Here is a 25,799-nt window from a genome sequence, read left to right on the forward strand (position 1 = left end):
AGTAAAGGAGACTGACAAAGATGGGCCCATTGTTAGAATCCGTCACACTCAAAATGGACTTTGTTTCTTCGTGCGCGCGTGCCGCGTCGTACAGGTGGTCTTGGATGTTGATCGCTGGCGGCCGGAACAGTTGCTACATCGGAAGGAGTGGGGGAGTCGTTCACGCCCGTTAGGCCGCAGCTCGACTCGTGGTCACCATCGCCGCTCGCCCCGCCGGAAGGAGTTGCACCGCTGTCCGGAATCGCCGACATGGGGCGGATGAAACGTCGATTGCGCCATAGGACGCTGCCGCTCGCGAATTTGATGCGGTATGACCGGTACCGACCGATGGCCACGATGAACCCAACTTTGTCCCACAGTTTGGACTTCGGATCTCGGACGCGTACGGCTGTGCCAACAGAAAGTGGCCCCAATGGCCGGGCATGTTCGTCGTAGCGGAATTTAATGACGGCGTCGAGTTCCGCTTGGCGATCCATTGCTTCCATAACTTTCTGCCACTGGGTCGCGAAGGAGGATCGATGCGCTAGGACGATGGATCGCAGTTGGTGGCCGAACACCATCTCTGCCGGGGAGAGTCCATTTTCTCTGGGGGTGTTCCGGAACTCCAGCATCCCCTGGGCGAAAGCTTCCGACGTCACGTCGCCGGTTGGCGCAATTTTGGCTACGAGATCCTTCATGGCCGCCACCGCCGCCTCGGCATGCCCGTTGCTTTGGGAGTAGCCCGGGGTCGAATTGCCCCAAACGACTCCCCAGTTGCGTAACTTGGACTGGAAAGCATGTGCCTCAAATTGAGGGCCGTTGTCGGACCAAAGTATTGCCGGGACGCCGAGATTGGTGAAAGACTCCACGATGGCCTGAGAAACCTCGCGGGCGGACGGATCATGGAACCATCGATGAACAACGGGCCAGCCCGATAAGCGATCCACGTACACCAAAACGTGAAGCTGACCGAACTGGAAAAGGTCCGTGGAGACGTCCTCGAACACCCGCGTAGGCAGGGGGTCGTGCAAGAGGGGCTCCTGTTGGTGATGGGGCCGCCGCTCCTGGCATGGTTGGCAGCTCTCCACTAAGAAGGTTATTTCGTTGGAGATTCCAGGCCAATAGACCGTCTGCCGGGCCCGCCATCCCATCCCGTCATCCGCACAATCCCCTGGTGGGCCGCATGGAGCTTCCCTAATACCTTGCACCGGGCGGATAGTGGAACGATGATCCGGCGGCCGAAAAGGACGATTCCGTTATCGACTGATAAGGCTTCTCGGATGGCCCAATACTGGCGCACCGACTTTGACGTTTTGTCTCGAGGAGTGAGGAAACCAGACGAAATGGCCGTCACAAGGTCTCTGTAGTCGGCGTCAGCCGCGGCCGCCGCTCTCAGTTGGTCCAGCATGGGGTCCGGCAGGTGGTCGGGTTCAGTGCCGGGATCTGGCTCCGCGGTGTCGTCGGTGTTGCGTTGCAAGACCTGGATCTGACCCAGAACAACGTGTCGGGCAAAGGACGAGGCGTCCGTGTTGGCAGCTTCGTCGTCTGGGCCCAGATCGTGGACGGGAGCTCGAGATAAGGCGTCTGGAATGGCGTGATCGCGGCCTCTGCGCCACTCTGTTGTGAAGATGAAAGGGGAAAGGCGCTCTTTCAAACGCTGCAGTTTTGGATTTTCGACGGCATCTAGCGTATATTTGTCGAGGATGGTGACGAGGGCTTGATGATCAACGACAAGGCGGAAGTGAGGTAGGCCCAGCAGATACAAGCGGCATTTACTCATCGCCCACTCGACCGCCGCCAATTCTAACTCCACTATGGCGTATCTTGACTCAGTGTCGGTACACCAACGGGAGTTGGCATCCACCAGCTTCCAAATTGATCCGTGGCGCTGGAGTAGAGCGTAACCCATCCCCTGCTTGCGGGAAGCATCCACTTGGAGGGACGTTTCCAGATCTGGGTCAAAATGGGCCAAGATAGGCGGCGCTGTGAGTGCGGCTTTGACTGCCGCGAACGCGCTGTCATGGTCTTCGGTCCAAATGAATGCGTTGCGGGCGCTCAGCAGAGGACGTAGAGGGCCCTTGGCAGCGGCCACCTCCGTGGAAAATCCGGCCAGCTGCTCGACGAGCCCCATAAACGATCGGAGTTCGGTGATATTGGTCGGACGCGGGAAGTCCGAGATGGCTCGCACTTTATCGGGGTCTACAGCAACACCTCCCTGTTGGATTTGGAAGCCCACCCATTAAACTTGCGGTTGGGCAAACTGGAATTTCTTGATGTTGAACGTAATGCCAGCGTCCCGGGCCGCCGATAGGACAGCACAGACGCCCATCACATGTTCTGGAAATGATGAATCGTACCGAAGGAGGTCGTCCACGACGCGGACGGTCTTGCCGACACCTTGGAACGCTAAGTCCGCCCTTCTGTTGTATTCGTCGCTGGAGCTGCTCAACCCCATAGAGGCTCGCAGGAACTTGTACCTGCCCCACGGGGTCATAAACACTGTTAAATGCTGCGATGAAGGGTGTAGTGGAATTTGAAAATACCCGCTGGCCGCGTCAAACGTTGAAAAATAGGTGGCGTCGCCGCTGATCTCGGCCACTGCGTCTCTCGGAGTCCGGGTAGGATGAGTGGGCCGCCGCACGTGACGATTCAGCTTGGTGTGATCTACACAAATACGTAAAGATCCGTCAGATTTGCGCGTGATGACCAGGGGGGCCGCCCAGTCAGACGCTTCGGTCATGGGGATGATGATACCTTTTTCCACGAGGCCGTCCAGCAATTTCTTTACTTCCGGTCGGTCTGCGAACGGGATTGGGCGAGCGCCGTTGACATTTTACGGTTCCGCATCGTCCTTCAACTCGATGACCATCTCCGGCCCTTTCATTTCGGTTAGTATACCGGACTGGTCGAACACATCGGCATAGCCCCGGGCGATGGCGTCTCCAATCCGCAGGATCTCATCTGGGGACGGAGATAATGGGAGAGGGCCGTCATACACGAAAGATGGTGGGGTTGCTCCGATAGAGCTGACAGACGTACCCTTTTGTGAATGTCTCCATGGACGAGGGTAATCCTCGTGCAGGATGCCCAAAGCGACACAGTCAAACCACGACAGAAGGACGCCATCCACCTCCGGGCAAAACGTGAAGGTGATCGCTGCCGTTATCCCCTCATAACACACTGTAATCTCCTTCTCACCGACAGCCAAGAGGGGGGTAGACTTATCTGCCATTGCAAGGTCAAACGCCGCGGATGCGAGGTCTGTTTCTGATACGCCCAACGCACGCATCACATCGAGGCCCGCCACTGTAACTTCAGCCCCACCGTCGGGGGTCACGTTATGCACGGTGGTGATGACCTCCCCGGCCGAATCACAGCACTGTAGAGAGATGGTTGGAGCAGGACGACGGCGTTTTGCACAGACGTTGCCGATGACTACGCGCTGCATATGAGAACGCGCCCGACTGCTGCCGGCATCGCCCCGACTATGGGCGCCGCTACTGGAGGTGCCACCGTTGCCGTGACCGCCGCTGCTGCCACCATCCGCTCCGGCCCCTTCCGTTTTCTCCAGCTTGCGATTCTTCGGACAACACGGAGAAAAGTGATTCGTGCCACCGCATCGGTGACATTGCTTACCGGTCGCTGGGCAGGGGTCATTAGCGCGGTGCGCGGATCGTCCGCAGGAACCGCATCTATGGTTGTCGGATGCCATATCGGGACGTTGACTCTTCGACTGGAGCTGTGCGACTGACGGCGGGTGATTCAGCGATTTCTCACTGGCCTTAGCTGACTCGTCACTGCGGCAGATGTTAATGGCCTGCTGACCGGTCGGATATGGGCTGAGTGCCAGCAGCTTCCTCCGCGTCTCCGTGTCTCGTATGCCGGCCATGATGCGGATAGCCATCCGAGAGTCCAAGCACGCGGCACACATGTCAGCTGCGTCCGCAAGCGTCCGGAGGCGGATGTAGAAGTCGTCGAAGGATTCGGACGTGTGCTGTCGGCATTCATCAAACGCCACGCGGTCCAACGCGATGTTTCGCTTAGATCGAACGTGATCCGTGATGCGGTCGATGACGTCAGAGGGCGATAAGGGCGACGTGGGAAGGATGCCCAAAGCCACCTCCACTACCTGCTGCATGGCTGGATCCAGCGCCATCCGGAATGCCGCCATCTGCTCATTCACCGGGTAGGCGTTCAATTGGTTCAAGTGGCAAAAATCGTTCCACCGATTCCGCCAGGAGTGGAGCTGGGCCAGAGACGCGTCTCCGTGCAGTTTCTCCAAACAAGAGGTATCGATGCGACGGCGTTGGGAAGCCCCGCCACCACCAGCGCCACCGCCGCCTGCGCCGCCGCCTGGGCCACCTCCGCCAGCGCCGCCGCCTGGGCCACCTCCGCCAGCGCCACCGCCGCCTGCGCCACCTCCGCCTGCGCCTCCTCCACCAGCGCCACCGCCGCCAAAGAGCAATAGCTGAAGTTGTTGCGCGATGCCGGTCAATTGTAATTCGACTGCGTCAATGCGATTGGCCGCTGCCACTGCCGCATCCATAGCGTCATTTGCCGACGCCATGTTGCCGACCACCACAGGAGGACCCGCGAGTGATGAAACTGGATGCTGCTTGGTGCGTTTCCGCCTCCGCTGCACCGGGAGAGGAATGTGCGGTGGGACCGGGCCAGATGAACGTAAGTTACGAGGACACGTCGACATAAACACACGTCGAGTATGAAAAGACAGAGGCTACACAGCTCTGTGGAGAAAGATGGCGGCACACAATATCGAGATGGTTGCTGGAGCGCGCTGCCATCGTCACCACAGATAAGAAATAAAAAGCACGTGAGCGATAAGAGCACGTCGACATACACACACGTCGAGTGTTAAAGGGCAGGGGCGACAACCGCGACACAGCTGTGTGGATAAAGATGGCCGCCCACGATATCAAGTTGGTCGCTGGGGCACACTCACTGCCGCAGTCACCATAGATAAAAATAAAAAAATCGAGCTGCCGAGGAGATAACTAGCAAGCGTAAATGCGTACGCGGTGCTCACCCGAAAACGTTTGGCCGAGAAGAAATGGTGGGGGAAAGCGTGGGACGCCGTAATGGCCGCCAACAGCGTGGGGCCCGTACACACCGGCTGTAACAACGATAGTTTCCCCGCACACAAGCACACAAAAGTTACACTGAAGGTTCGAGAAGACGTGAAATCACGAAAGCAAAGCCAACTGCGCCATGTTATGTCTTTGTTCGATCGCTAAGGGCGATCGTAATTGTATTCAGGGTAAGCACACAAATCGTGCGACTGCTTCCAGCCTCTAAGCCAAGCCAACTGCCTTCACCGGCAAGTAGCCCCTGGCGGTTGCAAGCGACGTTGCCACGTACACAACATCAACTAGCCAGGAAAGAGAAAGATCAAGGTCCCCAAGAGCCAGAAGAACAGTTGAGGAAATATTTAGTGAACCAGTAACCCCCCTTGGATGTCTGATGGCTTTGTTGTGGATGTAAGCATTAATTGGTTTGAATAGTTTTCGTGATGCAACTGATGATGAAAATCCAAAGGGAGGAAAAGGAAAGTAAAATATGTGGTGGTGCCTTCTGCATTCCGGATGGATGCCCCCCAAATATTTCGCATGCGATGGGTGGATCTTTTCCGAATTTGACAATTGCTTAATTCGATCATCTGCAACAGACATATTTGTTTTGTCAATAATTGGACCATCAAGCCACTTTATGAAAACAAGTTTTTTGTCAAACCACGCACGAACGCAAAAAGACAAGATTTGGACAAGTGATGCTTCTTGATTTACCACATGTGCATATTCGATCAAAGGAGAAAAACTTTATCTACCGACCAACCTCGTCACCGATTTTGAATCCAACAACGAAGATAAGCAGCCGGCAGCAGATTCTTTCTCTTATTTCTCGTCCCTAACAAGTAACACCCCACCTTTACTTAAACTCTTCGTTTCCTACGTACGTATTTTGAGAATCAACAATTGTGGCAGAAGAAGAAGAGGTTGATTGGAGGAAAGGAAATACTTTGCATTTTTACGATTAAAGAAGATAAGAGGAACTTAGCGAAGGCACATTGTTTCGGCGGTGCAAAAGGTATTTAAAATATGAAAGTAGCTACTAAAAAATAGTTTACTTGAAAATGGAAAATGCGTTGTGGCAGAAAGAGCTTCAACAAATGAAGAAAGAAAAAGAAAATTTTTGTTGGATTTGTTTATTGTTTCAAGTCTATAGAGATCACTTTCATTGCAGGCTATATAAACTTAAAATATTTTCTTCTTAAATTAATCATGCATTAAAACAAACAGATTTTTCGAATCATGATGACTTTCGACGTGATGGGTTGTCATTGTCAATGTTAATAATGCTACCCCATAACAGCCTTCTTGGCTCGGCTAGCACCAAGGAAGTGGTAGACCAAAACTGCCTTATAGTGGGCGTGGCGTGGGTTCCAGTATATTACCTTGGCATATTAGCTTTGAGTAAGCCCTCTAGCGAATGACACACAAACAACAGAAATTAACATTGCACAAAGACATATATAAGGATCAAATATGAATACGTAGTGGAAAATATTGAAGAAGCGAAAATTCAAGTTTCAGAGATCGGTGTAGAGATGGCTCACTCTGTGTTAAGTTCAGCAGTCGATGTTTTATCCCTTCCTATTCCTAGCAGATGAATTTGACTTCGTCTATCGGCGAGCTCCAGAAACCTTGCTTTGCGTGATGGTTTTATTCTAACGTAACAGACGAAGTTCCATATAAAGCGAAGTTTCAGCAGCTTACCGAAAAGAACATTGCAGTCGAGGGGTAGGTGGAGGGGCAAATGTCGACTAATGAAATTTACTTTTCATCGTCATTTTCATCGTCTGCTAGGCAGCTCGTCACTTTTGAACGTCCTAGACTCTTAGGGGTAGGGGTAGGAAAGTTTGGATGATATGTGGACGTGGGGAAATGGTGGAAGTAAAAAAATGAGGAAGAACTAGTTGAAGTCCTTAAAGTGAAGTAAAGGAAGATCAAGTGTCGCTTTTAGGGGTGATTTTTTTCAGATTTCTAACGTTTCTCTGATCTTCATTCATAAAATAGTATTCTTTCAAAAACGCTTTATGAAGCACTTCATTCGACACTTAAGCCATACACCGTACTCAACGGTCCAAACTGATCGCAGACGCTCCAAGATGTTGTGGAAGTAAACAGCTCTTCAGAGATTCTGTTGTGTTTGTTTCTCTCTCGTTCCTTTCTCTCTCATACTTATCTCCCCACGGGGAGACACACACAAGTGTCTCCCACTGGCGTGCAAAAGAAGAGGATGCAGATAAAACAAAGCGTTTTATTACACCGATTGAAATATTTTTGTTTTACTTGGAGAACCGACACACTAAGAATTAAAAGGTCTTTAACAAAAGGTCTGTCAACACTCCGGTAATTTCTGATTGTATAGCGGAATCCATTCTGCTCAGTTTCATTCTGCGCAAAGGGTGATTTTAAAGATTATGCATCATTTCAATACCGATGCCACAAATGTTGCGTCAACTACACGATTGTAAAAGCGGCTAAACGTCGTTTGGCTGGCCCAATGGCCAGCCTTAATACCGCATCTATAGAAAGTCCCCGCCCGACGGCCAATGATGATGCCAAGCTTCGATTCGAATGTGCGCTGAACACTGCCGTATTGATCTCTGCCTAACTCAGAAAGTTTTTAATCTGACGGCCTCCTGTACTGCCCTTTACTGATCCAAAGGGTGCGATCATACTAATAAAAAGCATCCCTTCATTATTTGAAAGCCGGTTGGTACCGGTACAGTCCACGTAAGACCGTAAAGTTGTTACTGGACACGTGTCCGAGTCCGGGCAGGCGGGAAGTGTAAATGATTGCACTGGGTCGTTTCGCTGCGCTTTCCGAAGTTTCGATAGGGCAAATTGAACCCAATTTTCTGAAAATTTGACTGATAGAAATGGAATGGAGACCAGTTCCGACACTCTAAGAGGAGTTGCTAAGGCTAACAAGGTAGCTAATTTCCCTACCAACACGGATATTGGGAGTGCACTGTTGTTGCCCAAGGAGACCATAAAGTTAAGAACGCGATTAGGGTCCCACGTTACATTGTACTTGTGCTTGGGAGGGTTAAGGTTGTAGCATCCTTTCAAAAATCCCAGCATGGGCCTGTGAATATTTATTAAACTGTACGATTTGCCGGTCATTTGCAATTGGGCCAGATAATCCGAAATTAAATTTACATCGCTAGAAAGGGGATTTCTATCCAGCAACAAATACCAATCACACCAACAGTCCTATGCTGATTCGTACACCACGTTGGTGTTGGCGCGCCCCCCTTCCAAGAGAAGCTCGATAGCTGGCTCTGAAAACCCTTGCAGACTGTAAGATCTCATAAGAGTCTCCGGGCGGCCAGCTTGAGCGCCCCTGATTGGAGTAACGGGTGAGACGTGCCTTGTGCTGAAGTTGCAAGGCTTGCCGCTGGTACTATTAGGTGAGGGATATTGCATGCACGTTCCAGTAGTACCGGAAACCCCAATTGGTCTCTCCAAATGTGGAAAATTAAAACGATTGTCGCTTGTTTTCGACTAAGCTTTTCAAAACATCTTAAAATAACGGAAGTTATTACTACAATTTTTACTACTTATTACTACGCGTATCCTTTAAATCGATTCCAGCTAACTGAAAACGCGTTGATGGCCATTGCTCCGGGCTGTGCCTTCCATGATACCAAACTTTGTAATTGGGCGTTCCACGGTGCGGCAAATAAATCCGTGTAAATACCCCAATTTTCTCGGATCTCGGAAAACACGGAAGGGTCCAGCCTGCGTCTGCTTCCGCCCAGGATTCTCGATCAGCAACAACATTTAACAAGATACACACAGATAACAAGATACTCCCACTGGCGAGGTGATCAAATTGACTTTTGATTTGAGCCTGAAAGGCGCCTCCGTTCAAGTCGTCCACGGCAGTCGCAGTCCAGTCGTCTACTTCATCAAGCCGGGCTGGTCCGTCAGCAAAAAAATTGGACAGGCCGAAGAAGTCGTCTCCATGCAACCGGACAGAAGTGTGGTCATTCTGACTCCTTTCGGCCACCTGACGGCGACCGAGACCAGTCCGTACGGATCCGTTTTGGGCGAATCCGACTCTTTTCTTGCCGAAACTTTCCCCGTTCCGGCCAATCAGAAAGAGGAGATTGGCGGCGAGTTGGTCAGCCGGCTCGAATAGCGATACTTTGTTCGACGCCGGTGCCGTAATATACAAATATACCGATGACTAATATACCGTTGACTTGTTCGGTGCCGTAATATACAAGGTATACTTACTTCAGTTTTTCCATGTACCAGAATATGTTCTTTATTCTGACATTGATTAAACAGGTAAAGAAAACTGAGAAAAAACAATGTTTACAAGAAAAAGAGTAGCTGGCCATTGAAAGAGCTCAAAAGATTTCTACTTGTTAGCTGCTTTCTCGTCTGCTAACAAGACGTGGATTTTGATGTAATCTAGGTTTACTCTTTAAAGATTGTTTTTCAAAAGAAGGTACAATAAGTGTTATTAACCAAGCATTAACCATTAATACACTTTAAAGTTCAGTCCAAAGTATCTATTTCTAATTTATGTGTCCTGTCCATCATCATTGCTCTTTTTTTTTGTTTTCATTTTATCTTGAATGTTCTTTCTTGTTCTTTCTTTTTTTCAAAAGAAAAAAATTGTGTATTTCACATTGAATTTCAAAGATTATTTTAAAAAAATTGGACAAATCAAAATTCATTCATCAGTAATGGTTATTGGAATTAATTTGCCATTAACCAACGTTTTCTTGGTGTTCAGAATGATTTCCAAATTACCGTCGGAATAAAATGCATTGAGTTTTTTCAAATTGTCATCAGTAACCAGGTTTTCCGGTAAAGGAAAATCTATTTTTTTGAATGAGGTCTCAGTGTACGGTGTTTTGCAGATATGTGTTCTTTTAACTGTTTGAACCTTTTTGATATAGTACACTTCAACGTTTCCAGAACTATTAACACTGATTGTGATTTTAGCTGATGATACATTTGGGAGTATTTGGTGGAAGTGGTCTTCTAATTTTCTTTTTTCCCCCTTTGTTGACTGGATGCTGCGTTGGATGAATTGGCAAATTTTTCTCTTTCAAATTCTAAAAAAATAAATTCTAAGGTAAGAAAATAAGAAATACTAGAAACGATCTTCTTAATGAAAAGTGATCGGAACGCAGTGCTTCCATATGCCGGTTAATTATCCGATGACCGGATATTTTTGAGAAATTTTCGACCGAGCGGATAAACAGACAATTTCGGATAATTGGCAATTTAACGTAAAAATGAGCGAATTTAATCATACTGATAGTAATAATAATTTTTAAAAATGTAATTACCCATTAACTTTCCCTTTTCTGCATTTGACTTCAAAATGGAATCCACGTGGGGAACGGTAAGCCTATCAATATTCACGCGTTCCATTTCGTGAATCGCTTTACTAGAACTTCGTGCCTGACTTTCCTATAGAAATGTAAGTTAAATATAAACGAAATAACTAAAAGCGGAATTTGAAATAAAAATTTACCTTATCCCAAAACTAAGTAGACAAAGTCCGCAACAATTCCTGTGTGATGGATATATCTAAGGCATTTATATATCTACACAGCCTCTACTGAAATGTTGCACACTTCGCAACAGGCCGCTTAAGTTTTAGCCGTAACTGTGAGAGCGCTTGATCTGGTGCCACCGCATTTGTTTACACTGAGAGGGGGCAAAAACGGACTTAATTAATTATGAACCCCAATGCCTGTAGTAGCTCCACCACTTGCTTAGTATCTGCTAATAGCCCCTCTCTTGAGCCGTTCAGGATAAAAATATCATCCAGATAAATTATTATCCGGATGCCTCGCTTACAAAGAAAGGCAATTACTACCAACAAGATTTTAGTAAAGACTCTTGGAGCCGAAGAAAGTCCGAACGGCATACATTTAAATTCAAATATGCGCTTTTTCCATCATAAACGTAAAAATTGTTGATGGGAATGGAGGATCACAACTGTAAAGTAGGCATCCTGCAGGTGTACTTTTGGAAATCCAGGCTCTCTCCCTGAAAAAAAACGAACCGATTAGAGGATTTCCATTTGAAAATGCTGATATTTGATAAAACGGTTGAGGGGGTTTAAATTAACTATTGGTCTAAATTTCCCTACCTGTTTTTTCCAAATGCAAAAAAACGCTTGTTTGTAAAGGAGTTTGTTTACTTCTTTGTCGCAGATGAACGCCATTTCTTCTGACATAGTAATTTCGGTTGGGAGAAATTTTTGAGCTGGCTCGTCTGTGAATTCTAACCGCAAGCCTTCGCTGACTGTTTATAGGACCCAAATATCGTCTGTTATCGACGCCCAATGGGAACCAAAGGTTTTTTTATCTCGAGGCGAAGCACATACTTCCCCCATTAAGACTAGAATTCAACATGCGTGCTGGCTTACTGGGTGATTGAGAGCGGGGTTTAGGGTCATCTTGAACAGAGGCCAAAGGATCAGGATTTTAATAAACGTACCTTCGTCCTTCTTGTAGCCATGCGTTTTGGCGTTGACCTCTGCCTCTACCGCCACTTCTTCCACGGCCACCTCCCCCGCCTCTTCTTCCACGGCCACCTCTCCCGCCTTGGCTGCCTTGAATGCCGTCCTAGCGAGGGGTCTGCTGAAAGGGTTCACTACCCTGGGAGAAACGGAACCGCCTTGGATTATGGGTCTTGGGTGTGATGGCTACTCTGTCTGCTGTCGCTACTCTAGCTGCTTGAGCTAGTGTGTTATCTTGACTAGCGTCCGTCAGCATTGCCTGACGGTATATCTCTGTTAAGAGGAAGAAAAACGCCACCTTTCTACTTTCAAACGCATTAGGATCAAGCAATAAATATTCTGAAGCCGGTTCAGCGCTATTATGGCGTTGAGACGCTTCCGCATAATGTAAAATAATGCAGGGCTCCACTGCTAAAGCACGGCCTGAACCGATATTTTGGCTGCGTCACTGCCTGGAAAAGAACTTAACTGGGAGTAGAGATCAATCAGTGGTGGCGCGATGTACATTTTTTAGTTGCGCTTTAGTCAAGGAATCTTCCGTCATATTAATTGTTTTAAGGATACTTTTGTCTGGTCTCAACTGTGCACGCCGGCCGATCCACCCGCCAAGTTTGGTTGGCTTGATCGCAAAGTCCTTGTCTATAAACTCCATCGGGAATTCTTTCGAAATTGCCTTGGAGGACTCCCGTTTGTCATCCAGCCTGACATCTCATCGGAGATAGCTTTCGAGGCGGACAATGACTGCGAGACCGAACTACCTGGCAAACTTAAGCTTTGTACTAGCGGTGTCGGTAATGTCTCATCAGCCGATTCTACTACTTCATCTACCGTTCTCGAGCTAGCTGAGTGATGGGCGAGGACGCCATGGACGACCGTCTTTCTTCAGGTTCGGCGTCTGCTACATCTACGATACTCACGCGTGTTCTAGGTGTAGTTTCCTTAGCCCTCACGACACGAGGCGTTACTGGGTCGAGCGTGTAGGCGTCTAAATTAACACCTTTTGTCTGTTTAGGGCCCGTTGGTATTATCGAAACGCATACTGTTTTTGTCACAAGAAAACCCACCTGAATAGAAGCGACGGCCTTCTTCGGCATCGTAGTAAAAACTGTCTTCACCGAAATGAAAATAGAAACCTTCGACATCATAGTACAGTCCATCTTCTCTTTACAAATAGAAACGTTCTTCGTCGCAACGGTACTCACGTGGTTCGTCTCGATTGTCGCGCATCTTTTGCCATGGCTGCCTCCGATCGTTCACTTCGTCGTACCAGTACTGTCTTTCCTTGTCGAAGTACTTGATGCATCAAAGCGTGCTAATAGAGTGCTCTGCTTGTGCGTACTTTTTGTTGAAATACAGCAAGCTTTTCCAACAGCGAGAATAAAATTGTTCAACCCTAAGTTTCTGAGTGGGCAAACAATTTCATTCGTTACCTGCGATTACCAAATACGCATATTCAAATTTAAACGTTCACACTTTTAAAAAATAATCTGCAATTTCTAAAACTAGTTGAGCTCCTAATTCTTGTTCAAGATTTCGAGAGAGCGCATTTAATCAAAGACGGAAGATGACTTCTTTAAAATACAGCCATCAACAGTGCAATGTATCAACATACAATCGACAGCAAAAAAACAGCCGACGTGAATACAAAGGCTGACAAATGACTAAACTGATCCATCGGTGAACCCAGCAGTCTGTAAAACTGAAACGAACTAAAACAAAAAAGTTTTTAATTGGGTGTAGGTGGAACGTCAACTTCCAAATTATGTAGTGTATAAAATGGTGATGGGCGTGGGGAGGAGATAATCACACCCTTTTGGGCTACACATATTCTTCCGTCACACCAAGTGGTGCCAAGCTACCTGTTGCTCCGTAACGTTGCATTCCTGCCAGTGTTAATGAGACTTAAGCCATCTATGTATTGGTGTAACAAAAACAAAAACTCACTATGTAATGTTACGAAAAATAAAGCCATCTATGTAGTGTTACGAAAAATAACAAAAATAAGGTAATTATTATTGCTAATTGGTTTACGGCTCTCATCCGTTGTAGTACTGACTCAATAAGCCACTTGTGCCGTTTTTCGGCGACGGATTTGTTGTATTTTTGAAATATTATTGCAATTAGCATTTTATTGCATTAGAACTTGTTATACTACACAGAAAAAAGGATAGCATATTAAAGAATAGACATTAGATGAAGACATTCAACAGTTAACCATAAAACACAAGTGAGAAAAAATGAGATCGATATGATGCAAAAATGTCATCAACAACAAAGATGTTTTACACATAGCAATTACTCGTTAATCACAAATCCAAATTCTGCTTCAAAACAAGAGCTTAGTAGTAAAAAATTTATTGATATGTGTTAAAGGTAAACAAAATTTGTTTAAATTCTATTACTATATCAAGTACGTTGAAGAAATGAAGCCATTTTTTACGTACGACGACGAGAGACAAAATTCTCCCTTTTTTTCTTGAATGTGTGGGGGGGAAGATTTATTGCAAATTTACAAAACAAAGGGCTCCAAGCTTTGACTAAACAAGATGAAATAAATGAGCGTATTAACATACATCAAATTTTTCTTTATTTTCTATTTTCATCTCCTCCTGTGTCGGTTGCTATTAAGAACGCCGTTAAGATAAAGTGAAATGTAGGTCATCCATCAGAGGTAGTGTTGTCTTTTTCAAACTGATCCCGACTTTTTTGCACTTGAATATAAGGAGATAGAAGGGGCACCTTCAAAATTTCCTCAAGATGTGATCGAATTTCAATATAAGTAGCGATAAACTAGTCGTTCGCAGCCGTATCTCTTTCAAATAGCTTAAAACAGAAGAAAAAAAAAACAATTCTCGAAAAGTTTGATTTTTTTTAAATATGAGACATATACAGAAAACGATAAATTCTCTCTTTCCATTACATCGAGAATATTATTAAGCTTTGGAAGCAAAATTAAAAAAAACTTATAATTTACTTAAAAAATTCATGATATGCACACACAGGTGGAAAGGAGTTACTTAAAGAGTACTTATTTCGCCACAGCGCTTTAATCCAAAATATACTTTTAAGTGAATATTGTAAAGAAAACCTGATGAAAAAAACAAAACTTTGTTATAGTTTGGTAAGAGCAGCATCTCCAATCGTGAATAAGGAACATTCCCGCACCCAATGAAGAACGTAAAAAAAACTTTTTTTACATTTGCGAAAGTTTACAAATTCGCCATCTTCTTTACAGCTTAGTTCCCTGATGACCTTATTCAAGGCAGTAAAACTAAGGCAGTAAAAACATGATGAAAAAGCAAAACGTGGGTTGCTTGGTAAGTTCAATGTAATGGTAACATAAAAAAGTTACCAGGAGCAGCATCTCCAGTCCATTCCAGAAGTTTCCTAAGTAATGTTTTCATGGAACTTCCATTTGTTAGAGCTAATAACAAAATGTATTGAAGTGTTTCGAATAATTTTTCAAACTGAATCCCTTGCTGCACGCGCGAGTTTCCTGATAGGGCGTTATTTTAAGTAATTTTTTTAAAATGTTTATTCATGCATTGTCTGTTGTCGTTTCTTGTTAGTTATTTCTTTGTCTTGTTTTTTGAATGGTGTGTATTGTGAGAAGTCCCTTCATCGTCGGGGTAATTTTGGCGTTTGATATGGTTTGCCTCGTAGTAATACTATCCCATTAAAAGATTCAAAGTGGACCTATTATGTCATCGTGCATTTTTGGGATGTGAATTGATACCGATTATTTTCTCTAAATTAAAAATGATAAAAATTTCAATTAATTTATTCAAGATTTTTAATAATAGTTGGTAAAAATCTTTACCTTCACTAACGTAAATTGCAGTGCCGTCATCTTGTATTATGGAATAAAAATGGCTTTTCAAATCACATTTTCCAATGTTTTCATGCCAAATATGTTTTCTCGCGCAATAATAATCCCAATCGATAATCACTCCATTTCCCAACCTGTAACCTTGAGGCTCTCTATCTAAGAAAACGACCATTCCAACAGCGTTTTCATTGAACATATGGCCCCGCATCTTGGGAATGATTGGTTTCTGAAATTAATAAAAGTTAATTTTTTTTAAGTTTCTGTTTACTTTAGAGATAAATTTTATAAATAGTTTCGACTGATTTTAATTGGTGGAGGTTGATTCGTTCGAACTTTCACGCTACCCAAATATTTTGGAGAAAGCTCTTTAAGCAGTTTCAAATGAGTACCAGCCAACGACATGTTTCAGCAGCAAAAACAGGCAAAAGACTAATCAGACAAAAACCTAGCAGATGAAGACGATAAAGTTAAATGACGGTCATAAATCGTAATCATCAACGTTCTCCTACCGCAGAATTTTTTGGAATTTGGCCATCAGTTACATCGGAAAAACATTTGCAGATTGTTCCATCGTAAACCTAGGACAGTTAGGGGAAGAAAGTCCCAGCTGGGAAATCAGATTACTCATCATCTTCTATCATTACCCTACAAAAAACCATAAGCAAGAAAAACGTAGATTGAAAAGTTTGATCAAAGTTTAACTTTATTGAATGAAATGCACATGGAGCTATTTTGGTGTATGATTTGTGCAATCTACAGTCCTTCTCTTAAATGGATACATGGTTTTAGGAACTGGAAACATTCGCTAGAAAACAATTCATGTTAAAATGCTAATTGGCAAAAAATAGACAAGATGTTTTAGTGTCTTTCAGTGAACATTGTTTCACACTTATTGTTTTCCCAGGAACGAAGAGAAGTGAGCAGGAAAAAAGGGCTCAAGTTTGCCAAAAATCATTCAATGATATTCTTTGAAGCAAGCGCAAAAACTAAAGATGGAGTCCAAATGGCCTTTGAAGAACTTGTCCAAAAGGTACAAAAATAACTTTTACCAAAAGATTCTTATCTGTGTCAATTTCTTATCACGTTTTATGCTCCCCAGATTATTCAAACACCCGGTTTATGGGAAGTCAATGCACCCTCGCAAAGAGGATGTCCCTCTCCTACAGAACAGAAGGCGGACAACCTTGATCATGTTTGGGTTACTGCAGTTTGGTATGAAGAGAGAGTTCTCATTGTGTAAATTTCTTCGGGGTAGACCACAGAGAGTTGTCGAGAATTTCCGCCATTAAGAACCCGTTTTCCTTCATTTTCCTTTTTTTTCCTGTCCAATATACAAAACCTAGTGATTATTAAAAACTTCATTTAATAAAGTTTAAATTTTTTCAAAATTTTACGACCAAAATGGAAAGTTGCCAAAGTGTATAGGATAAGCATATAGAAATTGTCAGAAGTAATCAGATGCAAATTTCGGACTTGCTGTCCGGTGATTTCATTTGGCAGGGTTGGATTGGTTGGGTCGTTTTTTTCTCATGTCGTCGTCTTTCTGCATTCCAACGGCAGCAGTTTGGTCGTTTTCTCCAGCAGATTTTAGTGCTCTTAACCTCATAAAACATTGCTGAAAACGTATAATAACCAAATTTCAATAATGTCTGATGTCTCCAGTAGCACTAAAGCTCAGAAAAAAATTTATTCTGATGACAAACTGCCAACATATAGCAGTATAGGCTATTTAATCCACCTTGAAATAGAGCAGTCCACCTGATCAGCTGGTGGCTGCACGAAAAATTGCTCAGCAAGTAAATTTCCAAAAAATGTGGTCGTCGTGTTAAACTCTGATGTCGTGGCTCTCCATGCTCTCACTCCAGGTAAATATAAAACTACGACTACAAATGCAATGAATATGGGAGCTTAAATAGAAGAGTCCAACCTGGTCCAAATTAGTTAGATGTTTGTGCAGATTTTAGGCCTGAGATAGCCATCGTAACAACAAGTGGGCAAGTTCTACTTGTGGTTCTTAAGAAGCAAGCATGGTATCATCACTAGGGCAATGATTTGTGTTACCTTTATTTCTCTGGATATTTTAATGATGCACAACTATCATCTTAAATGCCACGTGGAAACCTTTAAATTCTCCTTCTATAACAAATTAAGATTTATCCACCGTCTAATTTTCAACTTTTCTTGACTTGATGTTTCTGCAAATATTTTTTCGTAACCCATTTTTAGTTAGACAAACAGCATCCCGTTTCATTGAAGAAACTTCCAGGATGTCGATCGAGTTACTGTATCTCTTCTTCCTCTTTCTTCAAATGTCGTCGTGTAATATGCCCATGCGAATGTGAGGGTATTCACGAGGACCCCTTGTTCCCTATCCTGCTTGGCGTATTTAACTCTTCAGTGGATGGATGGAGCACCTGTGGATATGCCTGGCCGTATTTCCCATCCTGAAAGTTAGGAAAACTGTCACTGTATTCTTCTTTTTTCCATATTTGGCTATGAAAATGAACACGAGATCCAGTCCCTATTGGTCTGTAAAAAAGGGGGCAATTAAAAATGCAGAACAATGTTTCATAATTCCCTTTGCCATCTTTTCTCGAGATCGGAACTGAGAAACGCCAAGTGAAATCTGGCACATTCCGTTTCCGATTTCATCAGAATTACGCACCGTCAGTCGGAATCTACTGTTTTCTACGAGTGTATATGTTTATGTAGTATATGCAGTATATATTTATTCTAAAACTGGTATTCAGAAATTTTTCAAGGAAACCAAATGCTGTATTTTATCGGCAGATTGCTAATACTGGTACAGTATCTTACAAGAAAACCTGACACTTTTCTCTCGTGAAAACGTGGAAAAATCTGTCAGCTTTAGACGTAATGTCATATTACTTCCAATGCTTCTAGTGTCTTTTCTTTTCCTCTCCAATTCACCAGAAAATCGGGATGATATGAGGAAAGTTTTGATTGATTGGCATTTGGAGATATCCAAATTGTACGTAGATGGGATGCATTATTGTTGTGATATAGACGACAGAAAAAAAGAAAAAAATATTCTTTGAAAAACCGCCACTCGCCCATCAGCTACGGTATATCGGTCACATTATATTATAAAATTTGAATAGGTCAATAGGTCCGGGACAAAAAAAAAAGAACAGTATTAGTGAAATTTTTTGTGTATTAATTTCCGAAAAAAGAAGAACCGGAGTTCTTCAACGCTTACAACTTATTTTTGTCATCTTCTCGGTCATAAATCTTGAAAAAGAGTTTGAAATTCTGCCATGAAGCATTACTGTGTATATACTAATTTTTGGCCAAAATGGGCCTTCACATACTCAACATGTTTTGATGATTTTGATAACATTGAATAAAAAACTCAAATGGTCTGCCAACAAAAAAGTAAAACAATAAATAAAATTAAAAATCAATGAAGTGACCAGTACCTGAACTGTTTTTGGTATATCTTTGCACGGTATTCCAAATTCAAGCAATCTTTTATTCGCAGATATACAAGATAAAGATCCGTCGCAATTGAGACATTTGTTCAACAATAAACGGAATTCGTTGTTAGGGTATCTTCTTCGTCTTCAAAAGGTTGAAATGCTGCATGGCTATGAATGTTGACTCGTTCACTATGACATTTGAGTTTACTTTTGACGTGATATTTTCCGCATGTGACTGATAACTTGTTCCACAGAGAAGAATTCCGTCATTTTGTCATTGCTAGAATATGAAGTAAAGTGTTACGTTGATTATTTTCAATTTAAGGGTTTGCAACTAATTCCATTAAAGCTTTTTTTCAAATGATCTTCTTGGTTACGTTTGCAGGGGAAATTTTGTAAACATGTTTAAAAGAAGATAAGTTTGGACAGTGGTCTACCTTCGTTCGTAATTATGTATGTTTTTTAGGCAGTTGTTAAATGTTGGTATTTGTGATTATTTCCTTTTATAAATTTCAATTTGAACGCTGGAAATATATCAAACGAAATAGAAGTTATGGTAGAAACTGGAAACGATTTAGATTAGTACACATCATATGTGCTAATACAAATCTTTATCATGTGTGCCACATGATAAAGGTTATGGATCTAGGAAACAATTTCATAATAATTGCAAATTCAGAGATGAAGGAAAGACGAAAATCAAGTAGCAACTACCATTTTTGCTGCATAATTGCCTGTTACAGGGGAAACCAGACCCATCTTGCAGATTCCTGGTTTTTACCTCATATCCCCCATTACCTCAAGTGAAAAAGACACATTTTTTTTCAAAAACACGCCAGATTTTAGATTGTTTTAGAACGTTTTATTCCACAGTGATTCACAATTGAAATGTATCTTGCACGATTCGATGGGGGCCATGTACTGCATGGCCTTCATAGAACAAGTACTTCAAACATAAACTCTGAAGCGTACAAGAAACAGTGAAACACATAAAGTGTGACTTCAGCTGACATCGAAGATGCACATGAAGAAGTTGAGTCCTCCTTACACACCGATTCAGAATCGGAAGCATCATCATCTGTTTCTGGTCCAAACACTCCAAAAGCAAGAGAGCCGAAGAAGAGGAGCCATATTTGGCAATATTTTCTATGTGAAGGATCGGAAAAAGCTATCCAAACATTTTTCTGGTCAAAATAGAAGAAAAAGATAAAGAAGATAAATATTGCAAAAATGATGTCAACCAAGAAAGAAAAACAACAAATATGAGACTTCTCCTAGAGAACCACCACATAGAACAATTAAAAACTGCAAGATTATGAAAATACAGCAGCTGAAAATTAAAGTAAGAAACCTTCAGGAATATCGCGACCTTCAGGATTCGTCGACTTCTTTAACAAACCATGTAATTCAACTAAACCACGTTTCAAAAACCCATATCCTAAAAAACATTTTATCCTACAAAACGTTTAAAGAGGATCTTACTCGCCTGGCAGGATTCACCTCCTTTCCACTTAGCATGGTAGATAGCTAGTAGTCATCATGCATTGCTGTTTCATGCAAAAATTCGCATTACCTTTCCAAGCCGAAACACCCTCAAAATATTAGTTGTGGATTATTCAATAAAAGTGAAGAAAAATGTCATCACATCGTTAAAAGCAGCGAAGAATTTTTTCGTCACAATGAAAATTTAGAGCCAGCCAGGACTCGACAAATTTTATCTTGGTGTTGTAGGGGGAGAGGGTGGATTGAAACAGGACAGCGAGAGGAAAAATAGTTTAAATCATTAAAAAAACAGCTTTTTCTTCGCTAAAAATTTTGCAACCATTTAGTGTTTCCTACTCAAACCATCAGAAAATTTTATACTTGAAACATACTGAAATGTTTGTTATTCATTTTTCTATCGTTTGTCATAAAAATTTCAATTTTTTGAACAAAATTTCGTATCGAAACAGCATTTTTAAAAAAGGGCCATTGTGTTGCGTGGGTTGGGACAGCTGAAATGTCCGACATGGGACAGCAGTGGGCGGGGTTTATGGAGGTTGATTTTCGTCCTTCACTATTTCTTGGCATCCTTATCAATCGATTACCGATTAGAGTAATCGATTACCCGAAACCAATAAGCCCCCTCAATGTTTCCCCTATCTTAGATAAGCAGTTTATTTTGCTATAGAAAACTTTTTTTCAAATTGTAGTATTCAGATGAAACCTTTTTAAACTTAAAGAATTCATGAATGCGGATAGTTTTTCATTTTTTAAATATTTTTCCTGGTGTTTTAATAGGCTGAACCGAGGCTGTCCCACATCAACCACCCAGGAGGCCAGTGTCCCAATTCACCCAATGTCATAAGCTCCTCCCTCAATTTTTTAAAAACTTTGAAAATCGGTACACGGTAAACTGTTGCTTTTAAAACTACCAAAAAATTACTGGGAGTGGGAAAAAGCACAGAAAACATAAAAACAGAAAATAAATCAAATCAGTTGATTTAATTGGTAGTTACACCCTAAAAACAAAACGCGTCTCAAATTACTCCACTCTCCCCTAGCTGTATTCTTCAATCCAAAATCATCAAGAATCAAAGTAGCTGATGCATCAACCTGTAGAGATTTTCCTCATCCATATACTGGATTGCGTATTAGGCAGCTTTTTGAACAAATTTTCATCGAATATGATTTAGATGTGAAGAAAGTTATTCGTTTCACAACTGATAATGGAGCTAACGTTGTTAATGCTTTACAGCCATATAAAGTTGTTCAATACGTGAAACTTTTATAACCTCTTTCAGACCTCCAGAGATTTGGCGGAACACTTATAAACATCTAAACTAAGACTTGTTTCTGTTGCAATAAGCTCTGTTTAAAATCTAAAAATTCTTTTCTTTACTTTCGCTTGACCTTGACAGTGTTGAATCACTGTATTTAGCTCTTCAAAGGGTACAGAAAAATTACCACTTTGACCTCCGCCCTCCGGTCCCCTTAGAGGGTAAGGGCCGCTCCAAAAAACTTTTTCAGCTCTTGCAGATTGAGGGCATATCTAGGCCGAGCTCTCCTACGCCTAGTGAAACGGAGGCCCATGAGGACACCCGTGGATAAGCCCTTCGTTCTCGAGATCGTCGTGATGTTCCTGAACCATTTTTTTTTTCGTTCACTGGAATTCCAAGAGGATCCTAGTTTTGCAGCTTCTGGAGTTTTTCACGGTTTTGACGATGATTCTTCTCGATCTCAATTCATTACGTGACAGGCATAGTCGCGGACGTTCTCCTTCTTGTTAGTACAGAGATTGCTATTATTCTCCGTCTTCGATTTTTGCGTCGCCTGTTGGTAGATGTCGTTTCTCCGGGGTCGTCCAAGTATTAAGTAATGTAAATTTTTGCGTTTTTTATCTAGCGGGAAACTTTGTCCGCCGAGTCCGGATCTTCGGATAAAAAAACTCCATCCAGGTTTTTTTTCATTTAACCAATCTGCATTTTTTCTCCGATTTTATCGCTATCAATTATAGCTATCATCTCCCGTTGACGAATTGTTTCGATTCTGACGGCTTTGGTTCGAATGTTTACGCTTGGCTTGCTGACATTTACAAATTCCCGCTTGTCTGATTTGTGTATGAATATAGAAATATGATCCTTCAACATGACTTTTGAGGCAAAATATAGGCCACATACTTTGCAAAATTGATCCGAGATTTGGGATTGAATGGTAGGACAGTAATATGTTAAATTTCGAATGGTAAGCGTCGATCTGGGTAGAATATCGTCTAGTTTTAAACTGACGAATAAAGATGGAAATCTATGATTTGGCTGGCCCGTCCATTAAAAAATTTAACTAAAGTCAATCAACCCTTCCAGTGAGAACCTTACCATCAGTATAGCTTTGACACCTTGAAGGAAATGCTCTTAACTTCACCTATTCTTTTCCATCCCAATTATCAACTTCCCTTCGAGATCCAAACAGACACTAGTGGATATGGCGTGGGCGCCATTTTGGTTCAACATCAGAAGGGGGGAGAACGGGTGATATCCTACGTAGTCGGTTTCTGAGTTCAGCCAAGTTAAACGAGTTACTCAGTTTCAGAGAAAGAATGCTTGGCTTTGGGTCGGGCGGTCGACACATTTAAAACTTACATTTGGTGAAATAAAGTACGGGTTCTTACTGACTATCATGCTCTTTGCTGTCTGTTAAAAAAGGAACTTAGCTGGTCGTTTGCCCTGTTGGAATCTTCAATTACAAGATCTAGATTTGTAAATTGTGAATCGTAGTGGAAAACTTCATCATGATGCCGATGCATTATCGCGCCAACCGATAGATCCCTCTGAGAAGGATATCACCACTAGGCAGGGACAACCAACGAACACCTACCCCTTTACCCGTCAATTTCTAATAAAAATATCACCGAAATTAAATATTTATAATTTAATAGATTCTAGCTCATTTTTGAAGCTCGATTTATTAAAGTAACAAGAAAAATGGTAGCCGACATACCGACAATACCTCGTCACACATGAAAAATGAATTACTGAGTGTTTCAGTGGGAAAATGTTAAAAATTCTAAGTAAACTATACGTGTTTGGGTTCTACATATGTAAACAATCCCCATATGCCCTGTACAAAACATTTAATTAATATGACTTCCACTACTTCAATAGTGGAAAACTTACATGCTACGGATTACCTGAATGATGTAGTATTTTTCAGTTTTTTCTCTTGGTCGAAGTTGTAATCCAGTTAAGAGAAAAAACACTTTAAAATAATACTTCCATAAGAGACAGTGTTAAAAAAGGGTGTGGTTTTCTCAATATGGCGGATTGCAGCGTTGTCGGACTACAAGAATCCTGCTATCCGCATTGTGCAAGAGGTCTATACTGAAGGCGATATTCAACACTGAAAATTTTCCGTCTAATACAATGTTGCCAGGTTTGATTAATTGTGTTACATTTGAATAAACGTATGTGTAACACGAACTGACATATATGTATTGGCTTTTCTATTACGACCCTTTATGTTTAAATTGGAGATCTCAGTCTACTAAGTTAAGTTTGATACGGTACAGGTTTTTCTGTGCAAATTGATCTGTACAAAATGGAAAGTTTAACTGCAAGTGCTTTAAAAAATAAAACTAAAGATAGCCTTATCTCAGGATTCACTATATACAAAAGGAACATCAAAAATCAAATCGAGGTAGTAATATAATTTCAATAGATATGATTTCAAAATATTTTAGCTATCAATTCGATTATAGAGTTTGAAACAAGAAAACGTACGCCTTCAAGCATTAGTTGTAGGCAATAACAACTATGAAACTGAAATTGAGTTCTACAGTTAAATATAATTTTGTTTTTTTTATATAAATGTTACAGTAACTTATTATATACAGAGTTTGAAAGAGGAAAATTTGAGACTTCAACAATGTATAATTGAAAAAAATGGTAAAATAGAAAGCTTGGAATTGAATATGCGTGTTTTAGAATCACAAATTATTGCTGCTGAAGTAATAACAGCCGACCCTGTAGAAAACATGGTACAATAATTTGAATTCAATTATAATACATTTTCTTATATTATTCTATTTGTTAAGAGTACGGAAGATGTGGAAGATAAAAATACTTCAACAGAAAGTGTAAATGACCAGGTTGGTGATGAAGAAATTAACTATGAACCTGATGAAACACAAAATTGGAAGGTAGTAGATTATTAAACTTTCAATGATTTCATTAAATTACAACAAAATTATTTAGAAATACACAGATTCCCAAAAATTTCAAATTTACTCTCTTTTAACAAGCGATCCACAATTCAAGTAGACCGAAATCCCGGAGCGGCTTTCCAGATCTAAATCCGGAAAAGGCCTTAAAAATATTAAAAAAATATTGGCATGTTTGTCTTCGCACGCCGGATTTACCTGCGTTTGCAGAATGACAAAATTCCCACCCGTTTAGGAGTTATTTAGCTCTAAAGTTTGGGTTTTTTGAATTTTGTCAGAAAGTGGGGGGGCTTTGACATCCATTTTCAGAAAAGCGGGGGAGCTAGGGAAAAAACTAATTTTTTTAAAAGGTTTATCGCACACTCAACCACCGAAATCCAAAAGGAATTTCCTTTCCGGATTTTATTGGTTGAGATATGACTGATTTAGTGAAAGGATAATTTAGCTGTTTTCCCTCCCTGGCTTGCAGCCATTTTTTCGTACGGTCCGCTGCGCTCCTGGTGGAAGCCAGCAGAAGGTCTTATATATCGGCCTTCACATTAGACCCATTGCATTTAAACAGGCCTTCATATATAGTGAACCCAGATTTCTTATTGGCCGATGCATAAGACCTTCTGCTGGCTTCCACCAGGAGCGCAGCGGACCGTACGAAAAAATGGCTGCAAGCCAGGGAGGGAAACCAGCTAAATTATCCTTTCACTAAATCAGTCATATCTCAACCAATAAAATCCGGAAAGGAAATTCCTTTTGGATTTCGGTGGTTGAGTGTGCGATAAACCTTTTAAAAAAATTAGTTTTTTCCCTAGCTCCCCCGCTTTTCTGAAAATGGATGTCAAAGCCCCCCCACTTTCTGACAAAATTCAAAAAACCCAAACTTTAGAGCTAAATAACTCCTAAACGGGTGGGAATTTTGTCATTCTGCAAACGCAGGTAAATCCGGCGTGCGAAGACAAACATGCCTATATTTTTTTTATATTTTTAAGGCCTTTTCCGGATTTAGATCTGGAAAGCCGCTCCGGGATTTCGGTCTACTTGAATCGTGGATCGCTTGTTAAAAGAAAATCTTGATGAAAAAGTGAAAGAGGTTTTGGAAATACCTAACATTAACATTACTAATATTAAAAACCATAGAGATTTCAACATAAATAAGTATGTTAATGAGGTAATGCTCCACTCGTTCACTCATGAGTATCTAAAAGGTATCTATAGATAAATAAAAATTTTAAAAGTTAAAAAACATTACTGTTTCAAAATAGATCACAAAATGTCTGCGTTT

At 42.2% G+C, this 25,799-nt stretch overlaps 2 protein-coding genes across 2 annotated transcripts; both read right to left on the minus strand.

Annotated features, from left to right (window-relative positions):
* Positions 1-32: 32 nt before the first annotated feature.
* Positions 33-2,110, minus strand: LOC124200615. The gene is made up of 2 exons (XM_046596884.1): positions 1,181-2,110; positions 33-1,109 (listed from the first exon to the last, which is right to left on the minus strand). Exons 1-2 carry the CDS (start codon positions 2,108-2,110, stop codon positions 33-35), a joined length of 2,007 nt encoding a protein of 668 aa, XP_046452840.1.
* Positions 2,111-2,130: 20 nt separating this feature from the next.
* On the minus strand, positions 2,131-3,201 carry LOC124199484. Its single transcript, XM_046595309.1, has 2 exons — positions 2,523-3,201; positions 2,131-2,456 (listed from the first exon to the last, which is right to left on the minus strand). The coding sequence occupies exons 1-2, from the start codon at positions 2,717-2,719 to the stop codon at positions 2,219-2,221; spliced, it is 435 nt and encodes a 144-aa protein (XP_046451265.1). The 5' UTR covers positions 2,720-3,201; the 3' UTR covers positions 2,131-2,218.
* Between the last annotated feature and the right edge of the window lie 22,598 nt (positions 3,202-25,799).

Source organism: Daphnia pulex, chromosome 8, assembly GCF_021134715.1.
Source record: "Daphnia pulex isolate KAP4 chromosome 8, ASM2113471v1".
NCBI lineage: Eukaryota > Metazoa > Arthropoda > Branchiopoda > Diplostraca > Daphniidae > Daphnia > Daphnia pulex.